General features: G+C 38.8%; 1 protein-coding gene and 1 long non-coding RNA gene across 3 annotated transcripts in view; one reads left to right on the top strand and one right to left on the bottom strand.

The window, feature by feature from the left end:
* The window catches only part of Zip48C (Zinc/iron regulated transporter-related protein 48C), a 32,815-nt gene that overhangs the window by 9,121 nt on the left and 6,305 nt on the right, over positions 1-17,389 (bottom strand). For both annotated transcript variants that reach the window (XM_029314452.2, XM_085481234.1), the window contains exons 3-4: positions 16,993-17,144; positions 16,802-16,887 (exon numbers count right to left, since the gene is read on the bottom strand). In XM_029314452.2, coding sequence (XP_029170285.2) covers positions 16,802-16,887; positions 16,993-17,144 — 238 coding nt within the window. The remainder of the gene's footprint in view (positions 1-16,801; positions 16,888-16,992; positions 17,145-17,389) is intronic.
* Positions 6,351-15,652, top strand: LOC114939978 (uncharacterized). Its single transcript, XR_003821372.2, has 3 exons — positions 6,351-6,768; positions 15,286-15,376; positions 15,450-15,652. It is a non-coding gene; the product is annotated as an uncharacterized LOC114939978 (long non-coding RNA).

The raw sequence follows: 17,389 nt of genomic DNA, 5'->3' as shown, positions 1-17,389 counted from the left end.
AGAATGAGGGAGAAAGGTAGGCAAGGGAGCGAGAGAGCGAGCGAGAAGGAGGAAAGGAAAGGAACAGCGGGAAAGAGAGACGTAACAGGTGAATGAACGACGAGATCGCGTACACGGTCTCCAACACACACAAGCGCCGGCGGGATATCTCACATATTGCACGTCGTCGTCGCGGAATTCTCCTCATCTTCGGAATATCATCGCGCAGAGACGCTCTCGACCCCGCGATTTGCCACAATCTCGCGACGAATCCTTCCATTCACTACTCCGAGCTAAGTCGAGAAACGCTCGAGGTTGAACTTTTCGTAATTTTCTTCAACTACACGGATGAATCGATCGATTAATCGATTGGAATTCCGCGAGATGCATATGTAAGAGCTATTTACATATTTGTCAAATTATGCATATTTTCAGCAGAAAGTAGGTCGCGTTTTCTCTGACGATAATTTCTAAAGTAATTATAATCACTGCGATTTTCACACCCAGCGGTCTATGGGAAAAATATTAAAATTCATGGAATAATTTCTTCGACTGTGTGTCGCGGTGAGATGGCATTTTTTTCACTTCTCGAGTGACAGTTAGATTTTCTTCAAAGATAATTGCGAAATCAATTATCATCCAACTCTGGGGTTATCAAGATGCTGTTTCTCTCTTTCTCCCTATCGATACAACTTCAATGAGAGATTCTTAGAATCGGTGTAATGGTATTCCTACAAAACTAGAACCTGAGGCCTCGCAATAATCCCATAGCCGGAGTTGAATTGAAGAACGGGAAACGGTCGAGAGAGAGCGCCGTTGGAAGAGTTAGGGAGACGATCCAATTCTAAGACCCATAAGAAGCGAGAAAACGGTACTGGGCTTTATGGAGGAGACTAACTATTCCGAATGAATGGCTCGACCGGATCGGACAAAGTCTCGTGCGCGCGCGCGCGAAACGACTGAAACGAAGAAAAACCCTTCGGTTCTGGTACGTGGAACGCGGTAACGAAGATCTTCCGCGATCTAGCTCCCGTAATTCGATATTCATGAGCATCAGACGAGGCGCACGCTATAGCGAGAATAAGCCGTTCGGAAGGCTTAAGAGTCGTCGTTGTTATAGTAATCATACATTGTGGCCTGACAAATAGTTAATAAGTTCCCTTCTCTTCCTCTAATGAGAAATATAAATTAATCCCACAAATAAGTTTGCAATTATTATTTTAAATAATTGGCGTTTTCTAGCGCAATGCTATATGGTAATTCTTATTTTTTAAATAGTATATTATTTTAGCTCTAAATGAGATAATGTTTGGAAGACGTTTCGTTTTCTTTCTCTTTTTCGCTTTTTGACAGTGTTAAAAGCTTATAATAATCTATTAAAAGTGTATTTTTGCCAAGAAAATAAATTTTTTAACGACAGCCTAATAGAAACCTATCTCCAACGCGGTCGTGCAAAAATGTTGCCGTTAGTATCGCGAAGAATCAATACGCGTATTCGCAAAAATGTCTAACTACCGTTCGAACGCGAGCGAATCGATAGTCGAAGTAGAAAAAAAACTTAGAAACGAGCGATCCAGATGCAATAGAGCAGGTTCTTTCGGCGAATCGTCTATCCGCAAACGCTCGAGATTTACAAGAAACAATAGATCAACGCGAATGGCAGGAGAGAGAACGACGCGACGCGACACGACGTCGAGGTCGACACGTAGACACGTCGGCGAGAGAGCGCGACAGAGGCAGAGTACAGGTGAATGAATGACGTGATCCGCGCTCTTGCGCAGGGCGATCATCCAGTATAAGGTGCGATTCTTTCCTCCGTGGGCGTACACAAGATGATGGGAAGCGGAGGGTCCCCGGCGAGAGGTATGTCATGCCGCGACATGTCGCGCGTTATTTCATGCGACGACGGCATCATCGTCGCCGCATTCCTGCGGCGTCGAGGTACATAAGTGGTTGTACAGTTAACCCGTCGAGTCCGGCTGTTCGCCAGTTGCATCGGGGGAGGTCATCCGAGTTCCGAGAACGATCGTCCTCGTCCGCTCGTCTCCTCTCGCCTTGTATACTCGCAGTCTCGTGTACATATATGTGTGTGTGTGTGTGTGTACGTATGTGTTTGTGTGTCTGACCGTGTATCGTCGTTCCTTCTCCTCGCCGTTGTAACACGAGTACGGTTATCTTCTTCCCTGAATACCCCACTACCTTATCGCGGGCCCTTCGACGAGCACTACTACTTGATACCGCCGCTGCGCTGGTTCGGGACTTCTTTTCCTTCCTGAGTTCTTTCTGCTTTCCACGGTCAGGGCGCCGCTGTTCCCGATTCCCGATTTCGTCGATCACTTAAGATACCAGACGACGGCAAATAGTTTTATTTTCATTGTTAAATTGTTCAGAAACGATTGAGAAAGACCTAGCGTACCATTCATAATCATTATATCTCTAGTGTTCCTCGAAAGGAATAAACATTATTTAGAAAAGTGAGACATCTTATATGAGATAAATAGTTATTTTCTTTGTAACGAGTTTTTAATGAATCTTATTATAGTGTTTAATTAATCTTTTAATTTATCTACAACGCTAAGCTTCATGTTACTCGACAAGAGTAAGATATGTGCAACGTATTAATTAGCACCGATCTTTCCCTAATGATCATATTGCCGTAACATTTTTCCGTCGCTTATTTGCTTATTTGTTGATAATAAGAATGATAGCTCTGCTATCATTCTTTCGTGCCGACACGTACGAAGCAGACAAGACCGCATGTTAACTCGAGGCCGCAAAAGATTCGAGCGCAAAGCAGCAGCCGGATCGAGCAAAGGACGGTGAACGAAGGAAAGTACAGGAGAAGTCGGGTAGATAACCTTAGGAACGGGGAGGTTGAGAGCTCTCTCATGGGGAATAGAGGATGTCGGGTCGAGGAATGCTTCGCGCGGGGAGTTCTCAGGATCCGGGAGAAAGTATTGGCGAGTAAGTCGATATGCGCGTAGATCCATGACGAGTTTTCAGGAGAGGGAATTTTTCTAGTGAAATCCGCCTTATTTTCTTTTACACGACCGTCTTAAAAATCAATGATGTGACGCTGGATTCCAATCGAAGATGAATGTATATAACAGAATTATTTAATTTTTTTGCGAAAAATATTCAAGCTGTTTAATCGAATATCTTTCTTATTTCTTCCTGTAAAATTTTGCAATTTGATAAAAAGTAATATTCTCTCGAGTAAAATGTTAGAGATGAGACACAAACGTTGCGTAATTAAATATTAATTAAAAATTGACAAATCTCATTATAAAAATTGTCAAATTTGTCAAGTAAAATTACACATAATTGCTGTAGGAAATTTTCCAATCTGAAACTCACGACATATAAAATCGCGAAAGCTGATATTTTTGTCTCGACTCGATAAAGAAATCAACGACAAACGAATGGTTATCTCAGTTCTCGCATATGTGCCGCGGGATGTTTAGAAAAGCCATTAGCCCGGTATCTCTTTTTCTTCGAATGTCGCTTGTGTGTAGATTAGAAAGTGTTTATCATGTCGGTGGTCCGCCGGATCTTGTTATGCGAGATACGTGACGGTGAGAAAGAGGCTAAACAGGCGGCTATTCATTCATAAAATTTCTCCACACGGCGCGGCGGTTTAAGCAATTTGTTATCTTTGCGGCTTTAATATAAATACGAAATTTTTCATAAAATTATACCAAACGATAAAAACAGACAGCTCTCGCTTTCCATTATTTATTGGTTTACCAAGCGATAATTGAGAGATGTTTCACACGCGGAGTATACGATACTATATGGCGTCGAGCGGTCTCGCGTCGAAGACCGCGGATTTCTCCTAGTAGAAAAAGAGATCTGACCGGGCCGGTCATCTCGGAGCGAAAAAAAATTGCGCGCGTGTGAGTTTCGGCACATGAACGCAGGACACGTGCCGCGTTTTCATACCGTTATCTACGCATATTCAAGATCCGGGCCGATCAACAAGTCGGCGATTTAGATGATTCTTTCGCGAGGAAAAACGCGAACTCTCGCGAAACAAGAGACAAAGGACAAAAATTATTATTGTACAATTAAAATCCATATCGTAAGCTTGTAAAACAAGTTTGTAATAGCGCATTCAATTGCGAGGCCAGAGTCCGATCGTGATACTAAACTGACATTGTCCACTCTCTATTAATGGAATAAAAAAAATGGAATAAAAAATGAGAGATCAAGCCGGATCTTGTGGCGTAATTTAATAGATCATTCATGCCGACTTAAAAGTTTGTTAGTACTAACATGGTGGTCGCTATAACTCTGTCGGACGCACCATGGAAGCCATCTTGAATTCCATAAAGCCGCGGTTGTCCTTACGTGGCAACACCTATCCGCTCCTCGCTACAGGACGAGGAACGTAAGCAGCTAATACTGCGAAAATGCATCGCACACTTTGCAACAATCTGTTGCTTGTACTTATCCAATCCTATTAAAACTTCCTCGAACATAACAATGATGACATCCTTTTCTCATTATATCACGAAGAACTTTGAATCTTATTTTAAATACAGATTAAAAATTTGCAAGAGTATATGTATACAGATATAACAAAATGGAGAAATAAATATACAGCAGTGTATTAAAGATATTATATCTACTAATAATTAGTATACTTTTAATAATATATTCGAATATCGGCAAAAAAATAATTTAAATGATTGTGTGGGTCAGCTGAATACATTAATCTCCAAAGATTTAATGGTATCATTATCAAGGCATAATTTGTAGCTGAATAAATTAAAAAAATAAAGACAATATAATAATACAACGGAGCAAAGTGCACAACAGCACGATATTGCTCCATCTCAATATTTATTTCCTCGGCCTGATTCGCGCAACAATGTTGCCCGTTGGGCACGAGTCGATCGGTTAAGATGCCATGACGAGGCTTTTCTCGCCGCGACGGAGTTCGGCTCGGTTAAAGAAGCGTGTTCAACGAGAAGCAGAAGGAAGTCGAAGAACAGGACGAGGAGGTAGGATGGCTTTGGTTCCGAGGGAGATGCAAGGATGTTAGCGCGCAGAGATTCGGCCGCGCGTGCGAATATGGACCCACGTGAAAAAGAAAGGAAGAAAGAAAGAGACGTCTATCGTGTGCGCGAGTATATGTGTACACATGCATGTATGTACACATGCTTAAACGTCGAGACGAAGGGAAAAGGGAAGGACGAAAGAAGAGAGGAAAGGCTCGCGGATTCGCGTGTGCGGGAGACACAGAGAGGAATCTGAAAATGAAAAAAAGGTCAGGGAAGAGGAAAAGGAGACGAAATCTTCGTGTAGTGTATATGTATCATATGTATATATATATATATATATATATATGTATACTAAAGTGAGGGAGACAGGAGAAGAGGAATGAGATGAGAAGCGTATATATAGAGGTGCAGAGTGAGCGCGGCGTATCCGTGTGAGAGGATGAAGGAGCGAGAAAAAGAGAATAAGAGAGACAGATCGAGAGAGCGAAGAGGAAGGAGAGGGAGATCCGAGATGAGAGAGAGAGAAAAAGAAAGAGAAAGAGAGAGATAGGAGGCGGGGGGCGAGAGAGGCAGTAAGGAATGCATGGGAACGAGGCGCAAGCGGGCCGACCGCGATTTGCCCGTCCCGCATTCCACCAACGCCAAGGCGAGCTCTCGGGCTCTCTTCTCAGCTCCGTGAGTTCCGGGGGAAGAGGAAGGGGGGAGGGGGCCACCGGCCACGGTCTAACGCCATAAAACCATAAGACCGTAAGATCCAACCCTGATGCTGCCGCCGCTGCTGTTAACGTTGCATCTCGAGTCGCGCATTCGATCGCGATTCGACTTCGACACCCTCGAACCACCCTCGAATCAATTTTATTCTTATTTCTTTTTCTCCCTTATTCGAATCATTATAACTTTTGACACGTTTTACGCTATGATAAATTCTTTATTCTTTACGTTTTCGCATTCACACGCGTAGATTTAGCGTACAGATACATTTGCATCAGAGATAAGGATACTGAGTACCGAACTAATTGATCGTGACATTGTTCGATTAGTCATCTCTGTGAAATGTGCTCCGCGTAATTTAGCGCTTTATTATCTCGTGCTTCTCTATTATTCTCGATCAAGTAATACACCGTCAGCACTCGCAACCGGAATCAATTAACTCGCATTAGCCGATCGTGCCTAATCGGTGAGAGAAAGAGAGAAAGAGAGATTGGTGCTCCGAGTTCTTCATGCATCATGGTATGTGGCGAACAAGATTAATCGCCGGCGAGGAGCAATGAAGGCCGCGTAAGGTAAGGTAAAACAGGTGTCTCTCGCGTTGCAACAGCGACGATCATCGTCGTCGTCGTCGTCGTCGGTGCATCTCGCATTAGGAACTTAGGTATCGTCTTGGTAGGAAAGAAAGATAGGGAGCGAGAGGGAAAGGGAAATAAGAGGAGACAGAAAGACGGACCGCAGGTCTCGGTTAAGTCCTCGCAGACGATCGTGAGGTCGTCGTCGAGGGACATAACGGATCCGGCTGTTCGTCTGTTCAGAGTAAGGGATGCGGCGCGCATGCGTAATGCCGCCGCATTCCAGACATTGCAAAGACGTTGCACCGCGCCGCGCCGGTGCATCGGCCCGCGCGCGCGCGCGCGCGCGACGAAGAGAGCGAAGAAGTTGGAGCGCGGTGGCGAACAAGTCCAGGCGATCAACGTGAGCGCATCGTCGCGGCTGTCAGACGCTCTCTCCTGGAAGATGCGCCTGTACTGATCACCGACACGGCACCGTCGATGGCTCTTCTCGCCGAAAAGTAGGAAATTCTTCAAATGCAACTCGATACACGCTCCTCTCTCTCTCTCTCTCTCTCTCTCTCTCTTTCTTCGGGTTCTTATTTTAAACGTCCTATTATTTTGCATGCTGCAATTAAATCAGCGATCCCAGCGTACGTTATGATTAATCAAAATTTTAACTAATTTTCTCTTCAAACAATAAAACAAGAAACTAGTCGAAAGATTAAAGTTTGATCAAGATTCGACCAATTTCTTGTTTTATTTCTTGAAGGAGAAAATTGGTTAAACTTTGATTAATCATGCAATTCATTAACGTGCTACGGTTGCAAATTCAATTACAATATGCAGTAAAAATATTCAATTGTTTAAATAATAATGAAAAACTGAATGACAGTTCTATAAAATGATTTTTGCAGAATAAAATAAATTTTGAAAAATAGGAATAATATATTTACATGTGTGTCTTATATAGAAATTATGAATAACTCATTTAATTTCATTAAAGTGAAGTATACTCGGAACAAATAAAGAATAAATTATATTTATACCATTTATTAAATTCAAAGCCTATAATTTAAAATGTTAAATAACACCGTATTATTTATCCTCTGTTAGATTTAAGATAGTAATAAAATGTTTTGCGTAACATATTAATGATAGGATACAGTATAAATTTCACATTTACCTAGAATTGCCTTTATATAATTATGTCAAATTTTTCCACAATTATTGTATGTAAGCTAAATCAATATAACTACCTTCATTTTTCTAAGCATCATGACGTGTACCAAGAAATGTGAAAGGCTAAGAAATTATACGAGTATTTCATTAATCGACGATTGGTAAATTAATGTATGTTAATTGTGATCCTTGTGTCGGCGCGTGCATCGCGCATTAAGCATGACATAATTATCGAGAAATCTGCGATGCGGTAAAGTGCAGCAGGTGCCGCGAGGTCGATATAAATTCTAAAGTCGGGTTTTAAGTATTTTGCGCCGCTGCTACAGCGAGTGGAAGAGGAAGTAAGGAGAAGAAGAAACGAAGAGAGAAAAAGTTATCAGCAAGGTGAATGGAAGGGAGGCGAAAGGACGCGTGAACGCGAAATACGAGATGAGAAAAGTATCAGTGTGGAATGTCACTAGCTTAGAGAACGTCTCGCGAGTCCAGTTCTCAGAATCGTTCAACTCGTGAACGGTCGCGTCTGAATGATTATAAAGTGCACCGACAAAACGGGAAGAGAGATGCTTATCGACGTAATCGCGTTTCATGGAATAATGAGACAATCGAGGGAATCCTTAAAAAAGGGGAGACTATACGATATATGGCGTATTGGGCCCTTAAGGTTCAGAGATCCCACTACTTGATATGCGATCATTCGATTTTCGCCCCAAAATTCCTTACGAGTTTTAATAAGGAAACTGCGTTTTTTAAATTGTAAAAGGAATGTGTCGAGATATTTTAAATCCTCGTGATTTAATAAACTTCTTTCGTTTCAAAAGAAAAGGATTTGACGGCAGATGTGCCTATACTAATTAAAAACATGTATAAGGGAAAGAACAGCCGTATAGTGCAACTTTGAAAAATTAATATTTTAATGAAATAAAAAAAATTTTATGTATATACGTGTTTTTATCTATTGCCAATATCTTGCTCACAAAGTGGCAATATGTCGATGCAATATCATTAAATACAAATGTTATGTAAATACGCGTGTACTTTGACGTAACACTTTAACGTATATCACTCTCTGATTTAATATTCCCATTCTTAGTCCGCGTTCGAGATTACAACTCGCATAAACTTATATCTTCGCGAATGTCGTAAAACGCAGCGAACGAGCGCTTCGTGCTAATGAGTGTTCATCTGCACAATTTTCATTACCGTTGTCGACATCGCCACAATTGTTTTTCTCTGTTTCCCGTATTTTGTATCCTCGCGCATTTTAAATCGGCGCAATCATATTGCGCCAAGATATCAAGAGTGAGAAATGAAAAATGATTTTGTTTTTCTCGGTTTTGCATCGCAACAATATTTTAAACAACACAATCGTGCATCACGAGAGAGAAAAAAAATTACGATAATCCGACATGGCCGCGAAAGATGATGAATTCGGAAGCGCGATGCGTGACATTTTGGCGGCGTATCGGTAAAGGAAGAAACGTCCCCCGTAATTTACATGCCGACGGGCACGAGATCGAGAACGATGTTCGAGGAACTGGTTGGTCTCTCGCCGACAACAGAAATTACTTCGACACGCACGAGCCTCTCCAAGCTAGTGCTGGAACTCTCGGTTAACACGACGTGCCTGTATTTGTGCTTAACTGCACACGCGCGCACGTGCATCCCACCGTGCGGAGAGCCTAAGCGGGAAGTAGTATATCGTAGTAGACTTCCGTCGCTATTAGCACACGTCAGAATTGGTTTTCCGCGTGAGATAAGCTGCAAAGTACCCACGACGGAGATTAGAAGTACGAGTCCGGGCTTTACGAGGATTGTAATAGGCCACGTCGCAGTAGAACGCCGGAAAATGTTCAGCAATAGCCGAGATTCATTAATTCAATGCCGTCACGTTTAGTTATGTCTCGAATTTAATGTCAATTTTGTAGGCCACGTGTTTGCGCGATGAGATATTATTATGTATAATATATATGCAAGGAAAAGATTTTCTACATCAAATATTTTGATAATAATGTCGCGAATTAAAATCATGAAAAGTTCAAGTATACTTAAGATTTAAAAAAAATGAACATTTTGTCATTTGAATACGTTTTCAAAATCTATTTCTTTCATCTCTTATTACCTGCATATTTTTTGGTTTAAAAAAAAATCGAAAAATACATCGTCGCGATGTTTAACGTCATAAGATAAGCACTGTGTATTTATATCTGACATTTATTCCAAAAAGCGTTTACTCTCGCGTCGGACAAACCCGGTGATATAAATTAAAAAGCTCAAGACGTTGAAGATAAATATAGCGATATCGAAAAAAATCAAAAGCTCGCTATCTCGATCTTTATAGCGTATCTCACATTGGACGTGCATGGGATATCGAGAAAAAACGAGAACAGTATGAAGCTAAAGAGGAAGAACGATGTTGGAAGAAGGTAGATTTTGGTGAGTGAAGAGGAGAGGTGGGGGAGGGGGAGAAGAAGTAAAAGAAAGGTCCAATACAAGCGAAGAGGTAAAAAGAAAGGAATAAAGGAACGAGAAGATACCGAGGGAGAGGAAAGAAGAAAGAGGGAACGCGCTGAGCGCCGGTCGGCCGGTATATAATAAGGCAGCTGAGAGAGGATAGCACCAAAATGAGATGGTTTCGTCGGCAGCTTTGTCCGGCGCCATGTTTAACATAGCACCACCTCATCTACGTGGCGCAGCGACTCGAAGAAGAGCCCGCGGTTCCTTCGCGTTTTTACACACGCTCTCTCGTTCTCTCACTTCCTCCTTGTTCAGAAGCAGCTCCGTAAAAAAAAAAAAAGAACAAGCAGGACAACGGAGGAGGAAAAGGAAGAAGAGAAAGAATAAGGGCCAGTGTGTATACAAATCAGATCCTCGCGCCCTTTGTGCGATCGTACTCCGCCTACGGTGATCCGAAACGTCGTATGTCCGCATTTACGTCGCGTCGTAAATAAATTTCGGAGAAAATGGAGCTTTAAAAAATATATTTTCGTGGATAAAAGATGCTATCTTATCTGTTATCGCATAGTAACGGTGAGAGTCAAATACATTGATGACGACGTTAATTTTAACTCATATCCCTAACAGCACAGCATGTCCGAAAGACGTTCAGATTCAGACATCCTGGATCCTTTGAATGTAAAATATCCTCTGGATGTTCTCTGAACGTCTTTTGGATATGTGTGCTATTAGTGATAGAATACGTATTTAAAAAAAAAGGATATTTTTCTGCGATTAATTTTTTCATGTATATTAAGTCTAATTGTTTGAAAGAGAATTTAAAAAATCATACATACTAGAATGATTCTGCAGTTACATTTTTCTTTCATTTATGTGGCAAAATTCGAAACGCATAAATTGCTATAAAAATGTGAAAATGTTTCGAAAAAGTATGAATAAAGAGGAAAGAAATAAATAAACGTCAGTCACATCCGCGAAAAATTCGCATAACACTGATCGTGAGTCATTACCGGATCTCCTTGAGCAGTTAACAACGAGCGCAAATCTGCTTCGACTGCCTTTCCATCTATCTACTACCTCTTTTTCCCTCAGTTTCTTGCGGCATCTCTATCGGTCGTTCTGTAACATTGCTGAGGCAACAGAAACTGCGAAACATTTCATTCATGATTCTTTTAGCGCCGTAGCGCACCGGAATTCATTACCGCCTCTACTATCGCAAGGAATTACGTTTCCTTGAAAAGGACGCGACACGAACGTAGATCAGACTGCTGCTACCAACAGTCGAACCTGTCGCTTGAATTGCGCAAAAATTTCATTTCCATAACGACGCCGTTTTAATGACGTTCTCCTTGACCGGCACGCGGTGTGTAACAACTCCTTTGAGCCTTTTTTATCCTACCCGTTGCGGATATTGCAAATCGATAGCGTGATTTATGGACGGGAAACTCGAGTTTAGTCATAGGATCACGATAGTTATGTAACGCCTGTAAGATGTATTATTAGACCGAGGTAAAAATTTTTTTTAGTAGAAGAACCAGTTGCATTTTTTTATCGTTTCCTTTTCTTTTTCTCTTTAGATTCTCTCTGATTAAACGTATTTTTTATTAGCTATATAAAAAAGAATAAATTGCAAGTATTTTGAAAAAAATTAGGCAAGTTTATCGTAGATTTATTAGTTTTTAACAAGAGTTTTTCAATCTGAATGCAATATATTTTTCTTTAAATCGAAAAGTATGCGATTATTAAATTAATTAACAGAATAAAATTAATTTAGCAAACTAATTAAGAAAAAAATGAATCCCTTTTGCAGTGATCAAATCGAGAAAATACTTGTAGCTCCGAAATTAGAAACTCACATCTTTTCAAATACTGTTCTTATTTGTTCATACACACAAGTTAAAGGCGAGCGTGATTAGCAAGGGACATATTCTGTACATACAAGCGAATTCTGCTGCGCGGGCTTATATAATGCAGCTGAAAATATATGCAGGACCAAGAGGGTTAATCGCAATCGTCGTGAGAATGGTATGTCGTTCGTTATGAACTGGTCGAGACAGAAAAGGGCATGGGCTAGGGTCGTCCAAGGCTGAACGATTTTTCCAAACGAGCAATAAAAGCATGTCTCACATACACATATTCGCACGTTCGCGTTCGAAACAGGACCTACTACTACTCGCTCTCTAGCCTGGTAGCATCGAAAGCGTTACAAAGCACAATGTTGCACGCAGCACAGTCAGAATTTCTCTTATTAGGACTTACCAATAACGGGCGTACAACACCCGTGGGAAGTTTCACTTCCGAAATGGATGTCGGCTATCGCGCGACTTATTATCGCCGCTTATTTGATCGCTTTTAAGGTGATGGTGCTAATTATCTCGCGAGAGCGACGCAAAAGGCGATATTCCCAGGTTAGTCCCGTAGTCGTAATGAAAATTCCTGCTTTCGTTGCAGTATTAATTGCCCGGTTTCTCATTGACGTTTTTAACCGTTGCGTTGCCGAGAAACGCTCTTATCTTCATTATAACCGGAAACGGCGGTTCGCGGTTGCTCAATTTTACATTAGATCGCGGATGCGTAATTAAGCGCTCGCGACTTCTGAGGTCGGGATTGTTAAATAATAACATTTTAACGTTATTTAGCAGAGCAACATTATTTATGCATGCGCTATGATATTATATGATAATAAGATTAACGATTTCATATCGCACGAGTTAAGTACTTGGTTGTCAAGCGAGAGAGAGAGAAAGAGAGAAGGAAAGCGCGCGAAAGACACGATTCATTCATTCTACAGATTCTTAATGGACCCTTCGCCACCGACACCCCGGGATTTCGGGACTCGGGGCCACGTCGCTCTCGTGGTCGTCGTTATTTGAATGCACTGGAATGCCGCTTTACATCGTAAGTCGGCGCATCTGATGTTAAGTTAGTTCTATATATACGATCATACGCATATAGGTATACAAAAACTTGAAATTCCTCGAATAATTTGATGCTGTAAATTTATGTAAATGTATAGTGGGGCAGCTTGAAAATTAAATGTCACTACAGCGAGGGTGAAATAATTCAAGATTCGCTTCATGTGCTTGAATGCAAATTTACTTCGAGGGATTGTAATTATTGGTGGCACATGTTATAAAAAGCGCAAAAAATAATATGTTAATTGTTATTAAAATATAAAATAATTCTAAAAAAAAAATTCAATTAATATAACAATTTAAAATAATCTTTAATATCAAGACTTAATCGCGATGAAAAAATGAGGGAGAGAGAGAAAGAGATAAAGATGATTTGTTGTATTGTTTCAGATAATGCTTGCAATTAATTGGAGGATTCGATATAAAATAATGTTCGTTTATTTAAACATACTTTTTCAAGAAATTAAAAAAAGCTACACAGAGAAAATTTTGTCTTAGAATCTACCCTGAAAATTATGTTAATCGTGAGACAATATGGTATTGGAAGAATTTTATAAGAGTTTCTTTGATTAATATTTACCACAATAAAAATATTGATATCTACCATAATATGATATAAAATATGTTCGATTAATTTTACTATATACATAGTAAAAATTACTATGTACACATTTTTATTAATTATTTTTTATTGTGATAAATATTAATAAGAGAAATTCTCATAAAATCCTTCTAAGACCATATTGTTTCATGATTACCATGATTTTCACAGGTAAATTCTAAGAGAAAATTCTCTCCGTGTAATATTTAATTCTCAATGCAATTAGCGATACGAGAAAAGGTTGCTTAGTTAATGTTGACTATTGTATAGAAGTGCGATATATAAACGCGATGTCACATATCCGCTTGCGAATCACGTAATGATAATAAGTCATCAGGATCGCGCCCATCCTCTTTTCCGTGTATAGGCAGCGTTATGCGAATTGCATGTCGATTCATACGTCAAATAAACAATGATGCAAAAATCAGAAAATTCAACGGGAAATAATTTTTCATTTCACGTGCAGAGCCACGTTCACATATTCATTCAACACTGATAAACTCGATCTCTTTTCTCGCAGTATTTAATTAAGATCTTCCGCTAGATTAATTTTACGTGTGTATATTTGTAGATTTATTAAAAAGAATATAAATTCACATATTATCATTAAAAAGGTGCTATTTTTATAAAAATTCTATTATAATTATATTTCTTTTATAATATATGAAAATAATCATTTATGTACCATACTTTCCTTGAAAAATCAGTTATATTTTTTCCCAAAATCAATGTTTATAAATTTGACTTTAATTATAAGAAAATTTTTTTATAAAGATTAGTTTAAAAAATAATAGCTAAGCACATTTTTGCCTTCTCATATATCATTTCTAAGTTTTAATGAGCGAAATATACTTGAACAAATTCATCTTTAGCGGAGTAAATGCCCGCAAAAAAACCTTAGTTGCAATTGAAAACCATTAAGATTGCAAATAAAAGTATAATTGAAAATCTAGTATTCTACGAAAAAGTACTCAGAACAGCTTATCAATAGGTGCTTTCCATTTAGGAACACAAGTCGACACAAGCGTCATTCTATCTTTATTCTCATACAATGTAGAATAAAGATATAATGATGTTTGTGTCGACTTATGTTTGTGTTGCTAAATGAAAAGCACCTAAAGGGGATAATGTATCTGAAAGAAATCTCATGAAACACCTCGTGAATTTCGAAGATCTTTCTCGAGAAAAATCTGACAGTTATGACGGGGGCCGGTAAAGTTGCGTGCGCGACGAAACATCGAGAGGAATACGGCGAAATTGTCGAAAAGTAAACGCGAGTCAAAGAAAGCGAGTTCGAAGACATCTTCGCGAAAGAGTTGGAGCGAGGCGAGAAGCAGCAGCGCGAAATCAGAAGCGGGACACGTAGGCGCGGGATAGGTAGGTAGGTAGGTAGGTTGGTAGGCAGGCAGGTAGGTAGGTAGGTAGGTAGGTAGGTGACAGGAGGAAAGAGAGAGGGATGCTGGAATGGAATGCGCGGCGCCTAGGGCTCGTCGGATTCCAGGGCCACACGTGCCCTTCTCTCTCTGCGCGCCCGCGCGCCGCAGGCACCGACCGAAGCCAATAAACTTCGCCTCCAACTGGCGGTCGCGGTCGACCACCATAGAGCTCATTCATGGAGACCTCCTACCATGCCGCGGCCGGCAATCGCTCGTGACCTCGCGAATCATCGACATATAAGAATATACATCAACCACAGTAGACACTGCCAAATCAGGGCAAGAGGAGTGTTGACATTAAGAATAAGAAGGAACTTATCAAACGTTTCAGTTCGATATCATTCGACTCTGACACTTATTTTTCTCTTCTTGTTCTTTTTCACCGAACTCCCTTCCTTGATAACGCAATATTATGCTGTTCTTACATACTTACTTTGCTTGTGATAATAGATTCGAATAAAGGAGTGACGACAGGAAAGATGATGAAGGAGTCACGTGGAAGATACGTATATAGAGTCACCTGAGAATCCTGATTAATTAGGTGAGAGGTGTGAGAAATGATGCCGAGACAAATTGAAATGGTCTACTCTTACTACTAATCTTACCTTTTGTAGAATGTCTATCAATGCGTTCAATGCGAATACTTTACACAGCTGCCATCTAGCACGGAATTTAAGTGTCACGAAGAGCGGTGGAAATGATCAACATCGGATAATATAAATTTCAATATTAATTCAAATTCAAATTAATTTAAAAGGAAAAGAGAAATATAAAAATCGTTTTCATAAATTAAAATTTAAAAAAAGAATTTGATATACTCGAATCGTATGTCATAAATATCTTTGTTATCTTATATATTCAGTAATTTTTCTAATTATTTTTATTCTATCAGTACGTTAATATAAATTACTCATTAATAAAAATCTGTTTCTTTTTTAAAAAAAGATTTGAAAGAATTGTCTCTTTTTTTATTATAATAAAAGTACTGATAAATCTTACGATATCTTATGATACCAATCCTTTTTATATTTTATTATACAAAATTAATTAATGATAACGCGTTACATTTAAAACGCGATTACTACGATAAAAATATAAAAGATATAGAATGTCGAAGAAATGTTGAGAACACAAATATACTTTTATATGAAATCCGATAACCCGTTTTTTATGGATTAAAATGGAAATAATATAATATTGTTTTTTCATTGCTCAATAAGTACTTACGTTTTCTTTTTTTCAATTCTGCACATGATCACAAAACGTCTATGATAATACTTAAAATCCACTGCTTTGCTAACTTCGCATTTAACCTTCATGACACAATCAATTGAATAGACAAGATTGATCTAAACCACTAATACAGCCGTTATTAAACGCTGTTAGCAATGTCGCGTCATCACATTGTCAGGGGGAATATATTATTTTCGTTTGAAAACTTTTTATTTCTTTTGTCATACCATTCGATTTTTAATCACTACTCTTACTCTAATGCAGATTTTTTACTGTTATATATGTTATATTTATTGTGTACGATTTTTATTTATGACGATTTCATATTGAATTAATAAACCACAAATATATGAATGCAAAATTTTGTATTGTGATGCAATTTATGTTATTAGTAAAAAAAATATTCTATTTATTTCGAAATTATCTAATCCAATATATGATAATAAACAACTTCTAACAACAAAGTTTGCCATATCATATCAATCTTTCTGAAAAAAAAAAACAAAACAAAAAAAAAAAAACAAAAAAAAATGAAAATGCTGATATATATTTCGTGAAAAATTTGGCAAATAAAGCCAATTATTTATATTAAATAAATTTTATATTTTATAAATAAATATTTTGAAAACAACAAGAGAATAGTTATTTTTTTTGATCATTCGCGACGTAGGTATTTTTTCATGTAAATATTTATATGCTATCTACATATAAAGTTTCAGAGTGCATAGCTTACCTGGCATTTTCAAAAGTCGCCGATGCACTACTGCCGACTGCTCCAAAGCCTACACCGACTGCAAGACCCTCAGGAATATTATGTACCTAATGCAAAAAATCAAAATATATATATTATTTGATTGATAACTAACGTAATGTACGATCTATAAGATAGTTTGCATAATTATTCACTATGTCATAAAAATATACCGTAATAGCAACAACGAGTAGTAATATCCTCCGCCACTGATTATTCTTCGCTTCGTTATTAGGATCCTCGTAAACTGTTCCGATCTCTGCTGATTCCGATGATCTGTTTATATTCGCGATTTGTCGACGTCTACTATTCTGTTCGTAGAAGCCTGAAAAATTAAACATTCACAACAAAATATACCACACATTCTGCACTAACACAAACTTTGAAAAATAACTAAACCATGGGCACAGGATCACTTCATGCAAATGCAATTTGTGTAAGATGAAGGATTAGAAGAGAAGAACTTTTTTCACTCTGACAAACATACTTTCGATTAAATTTGTTTTGCAGTTAATTTATTTAGGCAGGATTAATAAGATCAGTTTTTTTTTACTTCATAGAACTTTTCAC

The sequence above is a fragment of the Nylanderia fulva genome, unplaced genomic scaffold (assembly GCF_048542155.1).
Source record: "Nylanderia fulva isolate GAGA-0341 unplaced genomic scaffold, ASM4854215v1 Scaffold1, whole genome shotgun sequence".
Taxonomy (NCBI): Eukaryota; Metazoa; Arthropoda; class Insecta; order Hymenoptera; family Formicidae; genus Nylanderia; species Nylanderia fulva.
Note: the sequence above shows the minus strand (reverse complement) of the source record. Positions and strands in the feature narration are given on the sequence as shown.